The 21661-nt window shown below is 37.3% G+C and overlaps 1 protein-coding gene across 1 annotated transcript; it reads right to left on the bottom strand.

Moving 5' to 3' along the window:
* Positions 1 to 3462: 3462 nt before the first annotated feature.
* Positions 3463 to 21460, bottom strand: LOC107803623 (putative LRR receptor-like serine/threonine-protein kinase At5g63710). The gene is made up of 12 exons (XM_075225505.1): positions 21217 to 21460; positions 15923 to 16084; positions 15194 to 15326; positions 14974 to 15045; positions 13940 to 14083; positions 13698 to 13769; positions 13517 to 13582; positions 12372 to 12442; positions 12145 to 12282; positions 11016 to 11357; positions 9924 to 10318; positions 3463 to 4072 (listed from the first exon to the last, which is right to left on the bottom strand). Exons 1-12 carry the CDS (start codon positions 21227 to 21229, stop codon positions 3761 to 3763), a joined length of 1920 nt encoding a protein of 639 aa, XP_075081606.1. The 5' UTR covers positions 21230 to 21460; the 3' UTR covers positions 3463 to 3760.
* Positions 21461 to 21661: the final 201 nt, after the last annotated feature.

Genomic DNA, 21661 nt, shown 5'->3' with positions numbered 1-21661 from the left:
CATATTCAATTTTTCTGAAACGAAACAGCTTTTGCGCAGTCGGTTTAGCTTTTCAGACCAACAAGACAACATCCGGACCATGGCAGTGACAGGCAATCCACGTGCAGACTTCAATAAGCCGTTGAATGGCTTCGACACGTTTGTAGTCAGGGCTCCCCATCGTCTGCCACCATCATCATGCAATGTCCACTTGTGAAGCTCATGTCCCATCAGCCAATTGTAGGCTCTTTCGTTTAACTACCGGATCGCTTCCATGCGCCTCGTGAATTTGCATTGTTGATGCTCAGTTGCAGCTATCCACATTAAATTATGCAAGGCCTTGTCAGGATATTTCTTCTGAAAATTGGCCTTCAAATGCCTTACACAGTAACGGTGGTATGCATAGGGTTCCTGCCATTCAGACAAATGTTGTACAAAACTTAAAATACCACCATGCCTATCATATATTAGACAAATACCTGAACGATGTTTGACAACGTGCTGCTTCAAGTGGTTCAAAAAAAGCATCCATGTCTCTTCGCTTTCATTGGCGCAAATGGTAAAAGCTAGTGGAAATATTTGTCCATTGGCATCTACTGCAACTGCGATCAAAAGCTTAATATCATACTTTCCATAGACATGAGTACCGTCTATGGAAATTACCGGACGACAATGCACAAAACCATCAATTGCTGGTTTAAATGACCAGAACACTTAGTTGAAAATATATTCCAGTATTCCCGGACTCCGCTCATGCCTCCATTCAACATCAGTCTCGGGATTAAAGTGTTTCAGTGCGACCATGTACTTGAGTAGAGATGAAAATGACTTATCCCAGTCACCATAAATAATTTCAAAAGCTCGTTTGTGCCCGAGATATGCCTTTTTTTTTGTTATAGTACACCCATATTCCTGGTGGACGGCTGTAATACACTCTTTAATCTTGAACCTAATGGACACTTCCAAGTATGGAATCAAGACAAGAGAAATCAAGTCTACGTCCAAGTTGAAGTGATTCTCATTGAATGTGTCCATTTTACATCTGTGGGTGCCAATATATTTACCTATTTTCCACAACCCTGATTTCTTCTTGCTCGCACGCAACATCCAATGACAACCTATAAAGTCTCTACGACATACATCCTTGTATACCTCCGGAGTTGACTCCCTTATCGTCATCTCACGGCACTCTCTTATGCTGTAGATTTTTACAGCCCTGATTAGACGAGCTTTATCGGGAAAATACATGCCCTTTGCTAGCACCGCTGGTCTAGACTCATCCCACATTGCTGACCGAAATTCGTCAGCATCCCTTATGAGGGCATCCACATCCGGCATACTTAGCAAATTATCAAGGTAAGGAATATTCCGCTCATGAAACGACACGTGGGACTCGTACATGCTTGGTCTAAGGGGAGGTGGAGGAGCATGCACCCTCGTCAGCTCAGGTTCGACATTCACTTCCTCCTCATCATCACCCTCATCAGGGAAGGGCGTGTCATCTCCATACTCATCGACATTATTGTCATAATCACTATCATCTTCCTGAATCTGCGCATCTGCCAAATCACGAGTCAATACGTCGTCTACGGGCAACTGTGTGAGGTCAGGAACATCAAGTTGCTCGTTTTCACTACACAAAAAGAACAAAATGATAAGCTACTCAAATTAATAAATACTTTACATATAGCTATATCACTTCACTTACAAGTCGTAATGTGTTGACATTCCATGATGGATATTTTCTTATTGGTGATGACTCCCGGATGGACCACCGTAATCCAACACGCAAGAACTATGCATATTCCAACTAGGAGCGAGGTCATAACTTGTAAAATTCATATTCGGACGGTATCCCCTATGGAAAATATGAGTGTTAATACAAATCCAATTCAACATAAAATAAACATCGCTAAAGCGTAGAAAAATTAAAGTTTACCAGTCGTCTTGTGGATTATGTAAAGTCGAAAAATTATTTCCTCGCTGCTCATTCGCCGGTGGTGATAAGTTTAAATCAAGGCAAACTCTTTCATCAGGAATCTGTCCGGTAAAAACTGCTCCAGAATAACCACCCGATGACTGGGGGTTATCTCTACTTTGTGCAATCTCATTATTGCCAGCATCTTCAGCCTTGACGTACATTTCCAATAATTTTATTACAATAAATTCCCTGTATTCATCCGGAATTCGCAAAAAATCTCTAAGAGTTTCATCATCTTCGATGTTAAACTCAGAATAATAAGCAAACCTCAGCGGAGTCACAAAATACGGAAATCTACCGGTTACTTTAAGGTTCACTGAACCTTTCCTCATACTCATTTTTTTACGTAACAACGATACCAATTTATCGTACTCCATTGTAAGCGGCAATTTGCTGTGGAGATGAACTATATCTCACAGAGTTATTCTCCATTACAACCTCACACTCCCCCCACCCCCCAATAATGAAACCCTTATTTTTGGCTCTTCAGACAATATAAAAAATGATTGATAACAAGAAGAAAAGTTTGAACGGAAGTTTGAAGGTAAGTTTTGAATGGATTTTCATAAAATCGTAACGCCTTTAAATAAGGCAAGTGCTAGCTCAGGGGCAGAATTTTTTGATGTAAAACGCGGTATGTCAGTTAATCGCATGACACTTATTGGTGGGCCCAAAAAGAAGTAAAACGCGGTATTATACTGCGCTTTTCTATATAAAATGCTGCCTAATACCGTGCTTTATATATTTGAATTATTGTTAATTGGTGGGCCCAAAAATAAGTAAAACGCGGTATTATACCGCGCTTTACTTTAACGGCTAAAATTCCGTTAAAGTAAAATGCTGTATAATACCGCGTTTTATATAGAAAAGTAACTTTTTTTTTTATACTATAGAAACGTATTTTGAGTCCAAAATATTAGCATTTAGGTTTCGGACTCTGCATAGAAGTATAATAATGGCGTCATCCATTTCTGAGTGTACCAAAAGAAAAGAATGCCATGCAAATTGAAATAGGGAGAGTAGTAATTATTTATTTAGCTTAATGATGTTGCTTCAAGCATGTTATTTCAGTTTTTTTAACATGAGCAAAGGCCCCCCAAATTGTACAAAATACACACTTGATAATGAAAATGTTTTTTCCTGAAAAAAAGTAAAAAAATCCTACGAACAAACGGGTCAAAAAGAAAAAGAGATCGAAGATACCCTTTTGTGAGTATGAAATACTGATTTGACTTACGAACTCCTTTTTTCCTTTTAATTGGTCAACTGGAATTAAAAACTCGTTAAATTTGAATTAGGCAATTGTGGAATATGGAATTGGAAAGAGGAGTACTGTTGGAAAATTGAACTAAAATTAGTGCTTTTATTGGCACAGTACAAATATAGACATTTCTCAGATTATTCAGACTTTCAAAGTGCAGATATTTCAAAATTTTACTTGCCACATTAATAAAAGATAAGTGCACTAGATATAGCTGGAACTAGTAAAACGAGTCAGAGTCGGGTGAATTCAATAATAGACACTTTGTTGACATTCCAACCTTCGTTTTCCTTTCAGGTAGAGGTAATGCAGGTATTTCGATACAAATTTTCTTGGACACTTTACAATGTATTATATCATCAAAAAGTGCTCAATAGATCTATATATATACCTCGTATAAAAAGGAATTCGACTTAGTATGAGCATATGATAAAACTACTCTTAGATGACACATACCTAGGCTACAGCAAAAGCTAAAACTATACTTGAGCTTCAAAGTAAGCAGGCAAATTATTGGAAAAGTTACACAGCTACGTTTTCTATCTTGCTTGAGACAATTGTATAGCTTCTTGATCATGTGTTGAGTCTTCAGCCCACATAAACTGGCGCGACATAAGGGAGAATTGTTGATTTCTTACTTCCTCAAGCTGTTCCCACTCTGCCCATCTTTCAGCTAAACCCACACCCTGAAGCATAGTGATTACTTCTGCCATTTTAGGACGCTCCTCGGGTGAACTTTGGGTGCAAAGCAAGGCAACTTGAAGGATTATCTCAACTTCTTTGGGATCATAGGTTTTCATGTTTCCGTCCACAATGTCACCAATCCTTTTTTCTCTTAATAATTTCTTGATCTGTAATTTTTCAATAAAATGTGTAGTCAAAATAGAAGCAAAAAGGAAACTTCAATCCAAATAAAACAGCATATTTAGACAAAAAGACAAACGGTTACATAGTCGACAGGATGTTGGACATTCTCTAGAGTGAAAGCTACTTGTATATTTTGTCGGATGTGATATTTTTTATTCTATCTATTTTTTTTAATGTCTGGCCGAGGGTCTATAGGAAACATCCTCTCTGCCCTTCCAGGGGTAAGAGTAAGGCTGCGTACATCTTAGCCTCCTCAGACCCCACTTGTGGGAAACTAATAGGTTTGTTGTTGAAAATGTCAAAAGTCCCACATCGGTGGGTGACATATTTGGTTGAGATTTTTTCCTTATAAAAGGAGGTATAATATTTAGGATTTAAATACACCTCTCATTTGCCTTCTTATCTTCTTAAGGCATTTGTATCTTCTCTCTTTAGTATTATTTCACTTGTATTTTTGGAGTGGAATAAAATATTGGTTGTGTCCGAGGAAGTAGGCAAAATTGGCCGAACCTCGTAAATTTTGGTGTTCCTTTTATTGTTGCTTTATTGTCTTATTTATTATTTGATGACTGTCATAATTTTTGGTATAGTAGTTGTGACTCATTCACACTATATACATTTGGCTCCCGCAACAATTGGTATCAGAGCCAAGGTACTGTCTAAGTATGCTCTGTGGTTGCGGCATAGTCTGATCTTCCACATCAGAAAAGATTTATCTTGGTAACTGAGTCAAGGTTTTGTCTGAGTATGCTTTATGGTTGCAGCTTAGTCTGATCTTCCACACCAGAAATGAAATAATCTGATTTGTGTCGTCAGCTATTAAATAATATTTGTGTCAAAGATGACAGACAATAAACAAGAAGAATCTACATCAAGTGTCAACAATACGTCATCATTGACATCTTCGCTTATGACAAGAATTGTGTCAAATGCAAAATTTGCGGTAGAAATTTTTGACGGGGCATGACATTTTGGGATGTGTCAAGGCGAGGTTCTAGATGCCCTTTTTCAACAAGGGCTAGATCTTGCTATTGAAGAAAATAGACCAGATGTTATTGGAGAAGAAAATTGGAGAATTATCAACCGTGTTGCTTGCGGTACCATTCGATCCTATCTTGCTAGAGAACAGAAATATCCATACACAAAGGAAATTTTTGCAAGTAAATTATGGAAAGCACTGGAGGATAAATTTTTGAAGAAAAATAGTCAAAATAAATTGTACATGAAGAAGAGACTGTTTCGCTTCACCTATGTTCCTGGTACCACGATGAATGAACATATCACCAGTTTCAATAAGTTGGTCACAGATTTGCAAAATATGGATGCAACTTTTGACGATGGTGACTTGGCCTTGATGTTGTTAGGGTCACTTTCTGATGAGTACGAGCACCTTGAAACTACTCTACTCCATGGAAATGACGAAATTTCTCTCAGAGAAGTTTGTTCGGCTTTGTACAGCTATGAACAAAGAAAGAGAGAAAAACAGAAGGGCGGAGAAGGAGAAGCACTGGTTGTGAGGGGTTGTTCTCAAAATCAGATGAGGACAAAGAAGGGAAAATCCAAGTCAAGATCTAGACCCAACAAAGATGAATGTGCCTTTTGTCGAGAAAAGGGGCACTGGAAGAAAGACCCGAAGTTGAAGAATAAGGCTAAGCATAACAATGGAAAGACCATTATGGATTCAAATGTACCTGATTGTGATGATTCAAACTTCTCATTAGTTACAACATAGTCATCAACATCATCAGACATATGGTTGATGGACTCGGCTTGTAGCTATCATATGTGTCCCAACAAGGACTGGTTCGTGGATTTTCAAGAAGGAGAATATGGAGTCATCCACACAGCGGACAACAGCTCTCTTACCTCATATGGAATTGGTTCAATACAATTAAGGAACCATGATTGAATGATCAGAACATTAACAGATGTTCGATATGTACCAGATTTGAAGAAGAATCTCATCTCTATGGGAGCCCTAGAATCAAAAGGGTTCAAAATCATTGCAGAAAATGGAGTGATGAGAGTATGCTCCGGTGCACTAGTGGTAATGAAGGCCAATCGGAAGAACAATAACATGTACCGTTATCGCGGTAGTACAGTTATTGGGGCAGTGACAGTAACACCCAGTGACGAAAAAGAGGCAGAAGCAACCAGGCTATGACACATGCGCTTGGGACATGCTGGAGGAAAATCCTTGAAAACTGTATCAGATCAAGGATTGTTAAAAGGAGTAAAGGCTTGCAACTTGGAATTTTGCGAGCATTGTGTCAAAGGGAAACATACAAGGGTTAAATTTGGTATAGCGATCCATAATACTAAAGGCATTTTGGATTATGTACACTCATGTTTGGGGTCCTTCCAAAACACCTTCATTGGGTGGGAAGCACTATTTTGTAACCTTTGTTGATGATTTTTCCCGAAGAGTGTGGGCGTATACAATGAAAAGCAAAGATGAAGTGTTGGGAATTTTTCTCAAATGGAAGACGATGGTGGAGAATCAAACAGGCAGGAAGATCAAGTGTATTCGCACAGACAATGAAGGTGAATACAAAAATGATCATTTCAATAAGGTCTGTGAAAATGATGGCATCGTCCGACACTTCACTGTCAGACATACACCACAACAGAATGGAGTGGCAGAGCGTATGAACCGGACCTTGCTGGAGAAGGTACGGTGTATGTTGTCCAATGCTGGCTTGGGCAAAGAATTTTGGGCTGAGGCAATTACATATGCATGCCACCTCATTAATCGTCTACCATCTGCTGCTATTGATGGCAAGACACCATTTGAAAAATGGTATGGAAAGCCTGCTGTAGATTATGACTCTTTGCACGTGTTTGGCTCAACTGCATATTATCATGTGATAGAGTCAAAATTGGATCCAAGGGCAAAGAAGACTATTTTTATGGGAATTACTTCTGGAGTCAAAGGATACCGCTTATGGTGTCCTATGACAAAGAAAGTAATATTCAGCAGGGATGTTACCTTTGATGAATCTGCTATGGTAAATAAGGTAACAGAAGATACCAAACAAAATGAGGGTGCTTCTAAGCAGGTGGAGTTTGAGGGAAAATTTATTTTTCCTACACAAGAAGCAGAGGAGGAAACAAATGAAGATTATCCTCTGGAAAAAGAGCCAGTAGAGAGGGAGATTCCAACTCAGGAACCTCAACAACAACTTGAATCAATAGCAACCAGCAGGCCAAAAAGGACAATAACAAAACCTGTTCGTCTCATAGAGAGGGTTGCTTGTGCCGCCTCAATTGTAGCTGATGATGTTCCTACCACTTATAAAGACGCAGTCCAAAGTTCAGAAGAAGATAAGTGGAGGATTGTCATGAATGATAAAATACAATCCCTTCATCAGAATCATAAATGGAGATTGGCCAATCTCCCGAAGGGAAAGAAAGCAATTGGGTGCAAATGAGCATTTTCAAAGAAAGAAGGATTTTCTAACCAAGAAGATGTTTGCTACAAAGCAAGATTGGTGACCAAAGGATATGCTCAAAAGGAGGGAATTGATTACAATGAAGTGTTTTCTCCAGTTGTAAACATTCCTCCATTAGAATTATGTTGGCTTTGGTAGCACAGTTGGATTTGGAACTAGTTCAGATGGATGTAAAAACAGTTTTTACATGGAAACTTGGAGGAGGAAATCTACATGACACGGCCACAAGGATTTAAAGTTGCTGGAAAGGAAAATATGGTGTGCAAACTTAAAAAATCGTTGTACGGATTGAAACAATCTTCTAGACAATGATACAAACGATTTGACAAGTTTATGTTGCGGCAAGGGTACAAGAGAAGCAAGTACGATCATTGTTTGTATTTGCGCAAGCTTAAAGATGATTCCTTTATATATCTTCTCCTATATGTTGATGATATGGTGATAGCTTCCAAGAATTCGGAAGAAATTGATAAGTTGAAGATTCAATTGAAGAAGGAGTTCGAGATGAAGGATTTGGGAGAGGCAAAGAAAATTCTTGGCATGGAGATAATAAGAGATAGACGTTCAAAGAAACTCTGTTTATCTCAAAAGGAATATTTGAAGAGAGTACTACAACGTTTTGGCATAGATGAGAAGATTAAGCCAGTTAGTACTCCACTTGCTCCCCATTTTAAGCTAAGTACTACTATGTCGCCAAAAGATGAAGCTGAACAGGAGTATATGTCAAGGGTACCATACACAAATGTTGTTGGTAGCTTGATGTATGCAATGTTCTGTATGAGACCTGACATTTCACAAGTTGTTGGAGTTATTAACAAATATATGCATAATCCAGGAAATGAGCATTGGCAAGCTGTGAAGTGGATTCTACGGTATATTCATAATACTGTAGATGTTGGGTTAGTTTTTGAGCAGGAAGGCAATTAGTCCGTATTTGGATATCGTGACTCAAATTTTGCGGGTGATCTGGACAAACGAAGATCAACTACTGGTTATGTGTTTACTTTTGCAAAGGCACCAGTTAGTTGGAAGTCTATTTTGCAGTCAACAGTTGCTTTGTCTACAACAGAGGCAGAGTACATGACTATTACAGAGGCTGTGAAAGAGGCAATTTGGCTTCAGGGGTTGCTAAAAGAGCTTGGTATTGGACACAAAAGTATCACAATTTTTTGTGATAGCCAAAGTGCTATTCAATTAGCGAAGAACCAAGTTTATCATGCAAGGACGAAGCACATTGATGTTCGGTATCATTTTGTACGAGAAATCATAGAAGAAGGTGGAGTCACGGTAAAGAAAATTCATACTACGGAGAATCATGTTGATATGCTGACAAAGGTGGTGACTGCGGTCAAGTTTCAACATTGTTTGGATTTGATCAACATTGTTGAACACTGAAACTTGAAGATGAAGACACAACGAAAATTTGTTATTGAGAGAAAATTGAAGATGTGGAATTTTGCCAAGGTGGAGATTTGTTGAAAATGTCAAAAGTCCCACATCGGTGGGTGACATATTTGGTTGGGATTTTTTCCCTATAAAAGGAGGCCTAATGTTTAGGATTTAAATACACCTCTCATTTGCCTTCTTATCTTCTTAAGGCATTTGTATCTTCTCTCTTTAGTATTATTTCACTTGTATTTTTGGAGTGGAATAAAATATTGGTTGTGTTCGAGGAAGTAGGCAAAATTGGCCGAACCTCGTAAATTCTGGTGTTCCTTTTATTGTTGCTTTATTGTCTTATTTATTATTTGGTGACTGTCATAATTTTTGGTATAGTAGTTGTGACTCATTCACACTATATACATTTGGCTTCCACAACAGTTTTATTTTTTTTAATGACCATACATCCATTTTGACATCCACAATCTGCAACACATATCTTGTGGATATGTTGAACGTTAGAGGTCTAACATTGACTTCTGTATAACAATGGGTGTTACAGTTGTTTTATAGAACTTGCCTTTCACTTTAGTAGGTATCCTCTTATCGCATAATATTCCTGTAACACTCCAGTTCAACCAGACTATTTAATTGCGTATGTATTACATTTTCATCTTTAATATTATTCTGCTGGAAAATAGAGCCTATATCTAATGAAAGATCATTGGTAGTTGGAATTATATTGCATAACCTTCTCTCTACGAAGTAAAATTTGTCCTCCTCTCTCTATATTTTTTATACTATATTCCTGTTATTCCTATGGGTTGCTTTTACTGATTCAGCCACACAAAAAAAACATGAATACAGTATACCACTCTAACCTGGTCAGCACCTAAAAGAAGAGACCCGTGGGTATACCAAATTCGCATATGCAACTTATAGCAAAAGAATTGAAGTCAAAATATTTGGTATTAATTCTGAGAAAAGTGGAAGTAGGACTTACATGATCCAGTAGTAAGACATCTTCCTCTTCTTCAAGCCGTGAAAAGTCAATTGCACGTTGCCCCGTTACAACTTCTAAAAGGGTAATGCCATATCCAAACACATCTGTTTTCTCAGATGATTTTCCAGTAGATAAGTATTCTGGGGCAATGTGGCCCATTGTTCCACGAACTTGAGTTGTAATATGAGTCAGCTTTGTATCAACTAATTTTGCTAGTCCAAAATCTCCAAGAACAGGTTCAAAGTTATCATCTAGGAGTATGTTTGCTGCCTTTAGATCTCGATGAATGATCTTAGGATCACAATGCTCGTGTAGGTACTCTAGACCATGGGCTGCTCCAAAAGCTATGCGTCTCCTCGTTGGCCAATCCAGGGCTTTTTCTCCCGGTTTTAAATCTGAAAAAAGTAAAAGAGAAAAAAACACATGTATAGAATCAGAGGCAATATCCTAGTGTTCAGGAAAATCATGCAAGAAACTATACTTTGTACTATTGTCACAATTGCCTACAAAGAACCATTTGAAAAACAACTAAACACTTTTCGGTTCTTTGACAGTGCCAGCAACTTGGTGACATTGAGTTAAAATAAAAGTGTGATTCCTCCGTAATGGAGTCTATTTGATTAGGAACCTGAAGGGGCAAAAATCGATAATTATGATGTATCTTTCACCAAATTGCAATTTATGAGAAGAAAGATTTCTATAAGCCAAATTTTATGTCTTCCTTTCAAATTTCTTTTTGACCAGTTATCCCATAGCCTCAAAACAAGAATCTGTTGGATGTAGCATTTCAGGATACTACGCAACCTGGATATATTCTTGTATTATATGAGACTTGATTGCTATGCCGATTTTGTCTACTTATGAAGCAACCGGCAATGGCCAAAGCAAAGGTTCAAAGATTGACCGGAAAAGCAAGCTAAATTCATTCGGAAAATATGGGAAGGGACACAATGCGTTCATATTTTTAATCAGAGATCCACTTTTTCATCACTTGCTAATCAACTTTCGTATTCTAATATGACTAGACTTTCTAACTAAGAAATACTGAACAATATCAACAACAACAAGAAAAGTTTGAGTAATAAGGCATACCTCTTAACCGATATGCCAGACTAAGATTCTGCATAAATGGATAAACAAGAATCCGCTCAGAAGAGGTTGTACAGAACCCAATCAAACGTAGAAGGTTCCGATGAACTGCAACACTTATCAACTGCACTTCCCTCAAAAATGCAGCTTCCCCACCAGGATTGTGGTAATCCGTGAGTCTTTTCACGGCCACTTTTGTGCTGTCTGTAAGATAGCCCTTGTACACTTTACCAAATCCTCCATGTCCGATAATATTGCTTTCACTGAAATTGTCGGTTGCAATCTGTATCTCGCGCCATGAGAACCTTCTGAGTTGGCCTAAGGAAATGTTGCGCTCCACTTCACCTAAAATGCCGAAAAAGTATATGGCATTAGCAGTTACTTTCTAAAAGGTGCAGTGACAAAATCAAGGAGATCTAAGATATGGACTGCAATCAATTAAGGAAATTTGTTCAATTACAGCACAACCATATGCTTTTTTGCCTTATGTGTCATGTTATACTTTTTCCAGACGGGTTGCAATAAATGCAAGAGGTTTAGCTTATAGGTAACAATGAAAGGAATATGAATTAATGTAATATTACAAATAGTGTTATACTATCATTGGCTCTGACATACTTCCTCTACTTATGTGCATTTGCAGCTACGGATGATTTGCCTTACGAGTACTATAATTACCACTTGTTATATCTGGTTAGATAATGCTTCAAATGTTTATGTTGACCACAAATCAAAAGATATAAAATAGAGTAAGAAATCTTTTCTAGTGTCAATGCAAATATATGTAATCTTTTCTAGAGTAACTTTATCTTTTCCAAATAAAGTCAGCTTGAACTTTGAGCATAATTATTAACTGGCAAACACTGCTCAAATAATGAAATTTTTATGATGTCTTTTAGTGTTAGCTAATACTTAAAAAAAGCAAATAATTCACCAGAAAAATCTAGATTTATTGGGAACTGAAAAAAAAGGGTATTAGTAGCTTTCAGGGCATGTACAAAAGTACCGTATGACAGTTAAACCTAGTCTGGATATCTTTATCAATTTCCAGTTGAGACATTATTGAAATCTGAAACTGCACTCAAAAGGAAAAGCTACTCTTTCTGTTGAAAGAAGTAGGAGTAAAGCATACCTTCCACATCGAAAAATTGATCATGTTTATGCCTATGATTGCATCGGTATGTGACGATAGCCCCAACTAAGAGAAGAAGGAACGCACCACAGCTTGCACCAGTAATAACAACCTGGAGTTTTGGTCTTCTTGTCGAAACTGCTGAAACAATTATAACTTAACAACTGTTTCTAGAATACCATTTGTTGGCTAGAACTTGAGGATGCACTTGTGACAAGACTATTAACCTGGGATGGAGGAACTAGAAATACAAGGTTGCTGAATGCCATTGCCACAAGCAAGATGAGTTCCTGAAAAACTGATATGATGATGAATGATGTTAAGCAACCAAAGTCAATATTTAACAGCTCCAACTTGAATGATGCAGTCTAGGATGTACTGTTACATTTCTCTCCTTTCCGATTTTATATAATCTAATTTCCAACCATAGTAGGACCTTTAACACATCCAGGATACATCTAGGTTGTACTATTACATTTGAAGAGTAGCTTAATGATCAAAAGGGGAAGTAAGTTATTACATTCCAACACCAAAGGTTTATTACTGCATCTGGCATTGCTTCACATGAATGAGCATAAATTATTAACCAAATGTAACCCAATGCAATGCACAAGTTTTAACATGACTTTACTAAAGATTTTCAAATATATTATATTCTTTTATATTAGAACTATCAAGAACTCATGATACATTGTCGAAGAGGAACATTTAGGAACAACTTAAGTAACCAGAGGTGTTCTTTTCCTTTTATTTCTTCTTTTGATTGGGGAAGGAGAGAAGAGGAAGAATGGGTTAGTAACTGCATCACTTAAATGATATTGTTTTTTTTTTTTCCTTTGGTCACTGCAGCTAACATGACAAATTGTACAGCCAACTATAAAATGCATTAACATGACTTTGTCCGCTCCAGCATCGTTGTGCATTGCAACAATAAGTTTGATAATAGTCTTGTGTGTTTCAAGTACGTTAAGCAGAACATCGCTCCTTTTGAACATTCCGTCATGGTTGTTAGAATGAAAAGCAAGAGTTCTGACCAATGTGAACATTAAAGCAATATATAGAAGATCCCTGTAAGATATTATTCTAAAAAAGGAACAATTTTGAGTATTCTTTATCACAATTATTATTTTATTTTTTATGGTAAAAAACATAATACAGTTACCATAGTTATTCATGATAAAAGGAAGGAAGTTTACTTCCAATGGAGCTAAAGGTTCCAAGTTCCATTAAACCGAAAAAGGTATCCAGATAAGAGTGTGCAAAGACAATATATATCTGTGTGCAAGGGAGGATTAGAGCTCAACATCGCAAGCAGAACAACTATTTAAAGGTTTAACAAGTAGAAAGAAACAGAATAAAATGATGACATTACTTGTATGTTGGTATTGAAAACAACTGCGGTGGGATACCTCCGGTCAGATCATTGGAGGACAGGTCCCTGTGAGAGATAAAACAGGTAAGCAGCACAGCAGGAGAAAGTTCCATAAGTAAATGAAAACATCAAACATCAAAAGAAGAGCGCGGTACAGCTAAAAGATTAACATAGTTCTTACAGTTCCTTCAAGCCTGTGATATTTACAAGTGAATTTGGCACAGTTCCAGTTACATGATTTCCTCTCATGACCCTGATGCAGGACAAAAGGATATCACAGCAAGACTTTGTTGCAAGAATGCTCTATACTGAAGATGTGTGAATTCCAAACCGTTTAACGATAACAGTGTTGAGGTCTTACTTAGAGAAGCGGACTGGTACTTTAGGCAAAAAGGAGAGAAACAAAGAAAAACAATCACTTACAAATGCTTAAGATTGTGGAGCTGACCCCAAGCTGCTGGAATAGAGCCATAAAACCTATTGTTTGCCAGATTCAAGTTTTGTAGACTTGACATGCTGCTAAGGTAATCAGGTAAGACACCAGATAGATCATTATCCTGTAAATTCCTGCATAGACCAAAAGCATTTTAGACACTTCACGCCTTTCCTTGACCTGACAAGACACTGAAGATTAGTGTCAAAATTGACTAAATAATTTTCCAACCAGCAAGTTAAAGATAATTAACACTTCATATTTTGGCTTAGCGATCATCATGCTTCATTGCCTGTTCAAAACCTGTCATGGACTTGAATTCGCTTCTTCCCTAACTGTGGCTCCCAAATTTATACAAGGGGATTCAAGAAAATTCTAGGATGTCACTGTTGGGATTTAATCCTATTATCTAAAGCAACTTTTGAACCCCCTTTACTATGATACTTGAAGTTTTCTTCATGTCAAGGAGATTCAACTGCTTACATATAACCAAAACAAATCATTTTTACACTATTTGGATAGTGTAATTTCCCGACAAAGGAACCCCCTTGACTCCACTTAGATCCACCACTGTCCTAATGTGGCAAATATGTCCAAAATTTGATACCACTTTCTCCTGATGAACTAAAGGAGGGAAAAATAAAACAAAGCAAGTTCTGAACTACTGCTAAATGTGTTGTTCGAAATTCCCACAAGGGTGATGACTTCCATCAAATACTAAATAATATAGTTACGTGATTGGACACATCACATGTACCTGATTACTTTTACTTTTCCTGGGTTGGACTATACAACTTGTATACATTGAGAATTCAAAAATCTCCAATAACAAATTCATATACAATTGTCTCTGATACATCTTGATGATTCTCGCAGAAGATTCTTTATACAAAACGAATATACCAAAAGAAACTTAAGACTCATCAAAGTAGCATAATCTCAAGCAGGTGAAAGATATGCAGGATAAGGAAATAAGAGAAGGAAATAAAACTTAGTAATTTAATACAAAATGCAGCAAACTTACAAGCTAACCAAAAATTTCAATTTGGTTATCGACGGTGACAGAGTTCCTGAGAATCCGTTAGAAGCTAGGCTCCTGTATGATAAAAATATTTAAAAAGTGAATATACAAAACTGTCTAGATCAATACGCGATTTGTGTCATTATTTTCGGCTCGTACTAAGGAAATAAAATGTAAGTTCCTGCAATATTCATTTACTTAAAACAGAAAGAAAAGAACTTACAAGGATATGACATTCCCATTTCTGCATGTAACATGAGACCAACTGAAACAGGGAGATACTAAATGAATGTTCCAATCTGTGATTCTATTGTTGGAATCATTCAGAGCCCTCAGCAAATCAATCAAAGCATGACCTGAAATGATGACAAAAATATTAATAACAGAAGCGATTCAATAAAAACAACAACAACTACTGCGCCTCAGTCCCAAACAGGTTAGGGTCGGCTATATGAATCCTCACTTCTCCATTGAAGATCAAATTATTAATATTTTTGTTTCTTATTTGTTTTTAATTTCCTTTCGGGTGCTATGTACTGCCTATACTAGTTCTTGAATTACGTTACAAGTCGAGCTATGAATGCCCATATAAGCAACCATCACTTTAAAATCATTTCAATTGTACCAGAACATTGAGGATGAAGTCAGTACAAACTGAATGTTGATATGTATATTTTGAGGCCCATTTAACATGAATTTGCAACTGATATTCAATAGTCTATCTAACGTTTTCTGATTTAGCTAAAATAGTTTAAGGAGAACATACACTTGCTTAGGAAACTATACTCTCTTTTTATTCCTGATGAAAGCAATTGGATTTTATGAATGACAAGAATAGGGACCAGCAACCACAATATTCAACAAAGTGAATTGATAGGTCTCTTCCCCAAATAATAAATTCCATTCACGAAATTTTTTCACAGATTCAGTAACCAAAACCTATAACCCATACCTTCAACATCATCATCATTTGCGGAGAGACCATTGCTGCAGAAAAGTAGGAGTATCAACAAGTTCAAGTGAAAATGCCGGAAAGAAAAGGCCCTGGACATTGAATTTTCTCTATCAACCATAGGAGAGCTTCCACCTGATTGTTTTCCTTGTTTATGATATTCTACACAAAACAAAATATCCAACAATGAGGAGATTTATGAACTTTTTCCATATTGCATCCATGGAGGATGCGCACAAGTGTTATGATCGAAATAATCAGGTGTCATGCGGAAGCTAGTAAAACAAATCTCTCAGGCAAAAAAAAAGAAATATACCAAAAGAGACACAAACATTTAACGTGGTTCGGTCAATTTGACCTATATCCACCGGCGGAGATGAGCAATCCACTATATAAAAGAGAGTACAAAATATCGAGAGAACAACCTCATGAAGAGGCAAACACAAGTGACACACTAACACTTGTCCCGGAAAGTTCTCCCCCTAAACAAAACTCTCAAACCCATATGGCTACATTGTGGATGCTACTAATGAATAAGAAGGAAGGATCCTCAATTTATAGAAGTCCAAACTTTTTCATCCAAGAAGAGGGACTAGCCAAATATGAGAGATTTATAATTTCCTTCCAAAAAAAAGGAAAACTCAATTATGGTAAATATGTTGTCCTTTATTTTAAGAGATAGGAAAACCAAATATGGTAAGAAAATCAGGACAAACACCTAACAAGAATAACAAAGAAACATCAACATGACTTGCAATTTGTATTAGAGAAAAGGTGACATGTAAAACTTCTTCCATGGTATGTGAGAAAAATAAAGTAAAGTGATTTTTTGGAAAAATATAGAATTCTCTAGAATGTCCTAGTCAAGTATCCTTGATATTTAGGAGACATATCTAGATGTTCTAGAATGTTGTGGGATGATAAGGTTATCTATTAGAGACATCTAGATATTCTAGAGTATTATGGAAAGATAAGGTTCACTAGATTTTTCTTGTACATGTTCTAGAATATTATCTAGAACCATCCTTAGAGAAGTATAAATAGGGGTGGTATTAGGCATTTGTAAGCAAGCCAAAATCAAGAAAGGCTTCTTTCCTAAATAAGTTCTCCTATCTAAAATCTCTCTTCTCTTTTCAAGCTTCCTCTTCTTTAGTCGAATCCTCCAATCTTGGTTAACGATCTTGGGCTAGCAGAAGGTCTCCGAATAATACTCTTCTTCTGCTATTCTTTACATGGTATCAGAGCCATAAGTCGGCTTTTGGATTTCAAGGTCGGGTTAGTGGTTGATTCAACTGGTTTCTCTAAATGGATTTGGGTGGTCGTGCTAATGGACTGGGGATTGAGTTATTGAACCAGCCCAACTACAAGGTATGGAAGACTTGTATGGAGTCATACCTTGTTGGTGAGGATTTGTGGTAAATTGTCAATGGGAGTAACAAAAGTCCTCGACACATCGGAAAATAGCAATGCACGTAAGAAGTGGAAGCAGATTAATGCTAAGGCGGAGTTTATCCTAAAGAGATCCATCTCTCGTAATTTATTTGATCATATTATAAGGTGTAAATCAGCTCATGAAATATGGAGGACCTTCGATCGGCTGTTCATCAAGAAGGATGAAGCTCGGCTACAGATTTTGGAGAATGAGTTAGCTAACACCACTCAAGGTAATCTCTCGATCGCTGAGTATTTTTGAAGGTTAAAAATCTGTGTTCTGAAATTTCTCTATTGAATCCGGACGAGGCTATCTCTGAAGCACGAATAAGAAGAATTATTATTCATGGCTTAAAGCCAGAATATATTCCCTTTGTTACATTGATTTAAGGATGGGTTCAACAACCATCTTTGGAAGAATTTGAGAATTTGCTATCGTCACAAGAGTTATTAGCCAAACAGATGGATGGTGTATCTATCAAAGAAGGGGAAGGAAATGCTTTTGTCGCCGATAAGAGGAACTTTAAAGGAAATCAAGAGATAGCATGCACTTTCAATCCTCAAGTGGTTCGAGCTCGCCAGGAAAGAAGGGGGAGTCTTCCAGCAACGGTATAAAGCCTTTAAAATGTTACCGTTGTGGCAAAGTCGGGCACATAAAAAGATATTGTCGAGCCAAAGAGAGCAATATAGCTCAAATCGAGGAAGTTGTTGAAGAAGAAGAAAAAGAAGAAGACTGGGGAAAGTGCTTCATAGCGGAGACTCGAGCAATAAATGCCATGGCTTCTATAAATTTTGAAAGAGACCGGATCGTGGATTCGGGATGTGGGCACCATCTCACCGGAGATCAATCCAAATTCTCCACCTTTCGCGAATACAACGGACATGATGTCATTGTTACAGCAGATAATACAGTCCATAATGTGGAGAAGGAAGGCACTGTTGTGATCAACGAGAAGCAAAAAGACACTATCACCCTCAACAGTGTCTTTCACGTTCCAGGTATGAAGAAAAATCTATTTTCAGTTGCAAATGCTGTAGATGCTGGAAACTATTTGCTATTTGGCCCACGTGATGTGAAGTTCCTCCGAAATATCAAGGTACTCAAGGCAGATATCGTTCACTCAGGTAAGAGAATTAATGATTTATATGTCTTATCTGCCTCTAATTCATATATTGAGAAGATGAGTAGCAATGATAATACACATCTTTGGCATGCTAGACTTGGACATCTAAGCATGGATAAATTAAAAGTCATGGTAAAGTTGAATCTAGTAAAAGGTTTGCCTAACTTAAGAAATTTTGATGGAGGAGAGGTTTGTGAAGGATGTCAGTATGGAAAGGCACATCGTCTTCCATTTGACAGATCCTTGTCAAGGTGCAATGCCCCACTAGAACTTATTCACAGTGACTTGATAGGGCCAACGAGAACTCCTTCATTTTCAGGCTACTCTTATATGCTAATTTTCATTGATGATTTTACTAGATTCACTTGGATTTATTTTGTGAAGCACAAGTCAGAAGTTTTCAGTAAGTTTGTGGAGTTCAAAGAAACTGTTGAAGGTGAACTCGATTCTAGAATAAGGCGGCTACGAACTGATAATGGCGGTGAGTTTACATCATATGAGTTTCTGTTCTTTTGTCGTCCGCATGGCATTAAAAGAGAGCTGACATGCGGTGATACGCCACAACAAAATGGAGTGGCTGAAAGGAAGATCCGACACTTAACTGAGACATGTAAGAGTTGGCTTCATGCCAAGAATTTACCAAGAGCCTTGTGGGCTGAAGGTATGAAATGTGCAGTGTACGTGATTAACAGGATGCCGCTTTCTCCAAATAATATGAAGTCTCCCTATGAATTAATGTTTGGAGAAAAGCCTAGCGTGAAACACCTCAGGGTTTTTGGCTCTATTTGTTATGTTCGCATTCCGGATTCTCAAAGGAGCAAGTTAGATGCCAAGGCAAGGAAATGCATCTTTGTCGGATATGATGAAAGGAAAAAGGGATGGAAGTGCATGGATCCTAAAACTCATCTCTTTGTTGTCTCAAGGGATGTCATATTCGACGAAGTGTCTTTGTATTATGGAGCTGCATTGGATGGAGCGAGTTCAAAAACCTTAAATAATGGAGATTCAAGCTTGTCCATTGCAGGTGCTTCTCTAGATAATACAACTGCCGAGGAGTTAAGAGAAAGGGGGAATCCTGGACCTAAACAACATGAAACTCAACAAGAAGATGATTCAAGTGGTTCGGGAAGGCCAAAAAGAATTATTATCAAACCAGCTCGCTTTAGAGATGAAAATTTTGTCAGTATGTATTCATGTTTCTTTGCAGGACCAATTAAAGAACCTTCAGTCTTGGGGGAATCTAGATATTCTAGAATGTTGTGGGATGATAAGATTATCTATTAGAGACGTCTAGATATTCTAGAGTATTATAGAAAGATAAGGTTCACTAGATTTTTCTTGTACATGTTCTAGAATATTATCTAGAATCATCCTTAGAGAAGTATAAATAGGGGTGGTCTTAGGCATTTGTAAGCAAGCCAAAATCAAGAAAGGCTTCTTTCCTAAATAAGTTCTCTTATCTAAAATCTCTCTTCTCTTTTCAAGTTTCCTCTTCTTTAGTTAAATCCTCCAATCTTGGTTAACGATCTTGGGCTAGCAGAAGGTCTCCGAATAATACTCTTCTTCTGCTATTCTTTACCGGCATTGTAGCTGCAGCATAATGAGGATACCCATTGATTCTAAAAGTAACCTCTTTTTTTTGTGTCACCAATTTAGTTAATGCTCAATTTGTGCAAGAATAGAAGAGCCAAAATTAATTACTATTGCTGAAAGGCTAGTGTTCCTAGACAAGAAGATTTCAGCAATCATACAAAGGCATACTTCTATGAAAGAAACTAATAGTATTGGAAGATATCAGCCCGTGGGGATAAGTCGTTATGCCTTTTTCCATTTTGATATTTACTTATGCATCGGAAACAGCCTCTCTAGCTTCACAAGATAGGGATAAGACATACACATCATACACACTACCCTCCGCAGACCCCATTTGTGAGATTACACCTGGTATGTTATTATTGTATATTTACTTATGCAACTAAGATATGAGATTGTGGGGCTAAGTCAACTTCTTCTTCTTCTTTTTTTCTTTCTTTTTTCCATTTTGCATTTGTGTTTTTGCTGGACCTGCTTGGTGATTTTAAAGCATTTCCACCAGTTAAGATAACAGCTAATAACAAACTTTACCACCTTATGATATATCACTATGGACCTGCTCATGTACCTCTCGTGTTAATTCTAGACAGACATATTAGTTGCAGCCAAGAAGCTTACAACTAAAGGTCACTTCAGTTAAGCGTCCAGTAAAGAGCCTTTCAGAATACCGAGGGCGGAGCTACCCTTGTCCAAGGGAAGTCAACACCCTTTTCCTGAAAATTACACTGTGTTAATTGGTCAATTTTCCCCGTATATATACTATATCTTGAATCCCTTTGACATCTTTGTATGTTTTCCTGAGCCGAGAGTCTAGCAGAAATAGCCTCTCTGCCTTCTTATTAAAGGTAGGAGTAAGGTTTACGTCCACTCTACCCTCCCAGACCCCACTTGTGGGACTACACAGATATATTGTTGTTGTTATTATATGTTTACTTCTTTATATTTTGACTCCGCTTAATGAAAATCTTGACTCCGCCTCGAAAAGAGACGTAAACACCATTTCTGCTGCATTTAAAGGCCAAAGACAAAATGAACTCTAGCTACTATGCCAAACCCCAGTTCAATATACACTAAAGATCAAGAAAATAATATAAAATGTATATATGCAAATAATAAATAAATATAAAAGTGAGGAAGACAACTGACCAGGAAAAGCCATGGATTTTGAAGGCTGCAAAAATTGATGAAGAAATACAAGTAAGAGTAGTAGTCGCAGATAGTAATTGACATCATGAATAGCAAAGATTCAATTCAAATGGGCAATTGAGGGGGGTTTAGTGTAGGAGGGACCCACAAAGCATTTTCAAGAAAAGCAAGAATAGAACAATTTTGAGAGAAGGGTCAATGAATGAAAAGAGTGAGTGGAGCTAAAAAGAGTCTACTTGGAGATGAGTTGGTGGTGAATGAGAAGGCCACTACTAATACAAGAAAAAAACACATTCTTTCTCTTTGCTTTATTTATCAACTTTAATATTCAGATGCTTAGAGGGCAATAAGAAGCTTCTTTATAGCATGATCACATTCCCCTGTTGTTTAAAGGAAGAACAATATCTTTTTTTATTGGATAATGATCATGTCACCATTTTTGATA

This window comes from Nicotiana tabacum, chromosome 11 (assembly GCF_000715075.1).
Source record: "Nicotiana tabacum cultivar K326 chromosome 11, ASM71507v2, whole genome shotgun sequence".
Taxonomy (NCBI): Eukaryota; Viridiplantae; Streptophyta; class Magnoliopsida; order Solanales; family Solanaceae; genus Nicotiana; species Nicotiana tabacum.
Note: the sequence above shows the minus strand (reverse complement) of the source record. Positions and strands in the feature narration are given on the sequence as shown.

Coding starts and splice junctions, on each gene's coding strand:
- LOC107803623 (XM_075225505.1), bottom strand. Junction 11,358..12,144: donor TCAATTTTTCGATGTGGAAG/GTATGCTTTACT, acceptor TCGGCATTTTAG/GTGAAGTGGAGCGCAACATT. Junction 4,073..9,923: donor ATGTCTTACTACTGGATCAT/GTAAGTCCTACT, acceptor GAAAAATTACAG/ATCAAGAAATTATTAAGAGA.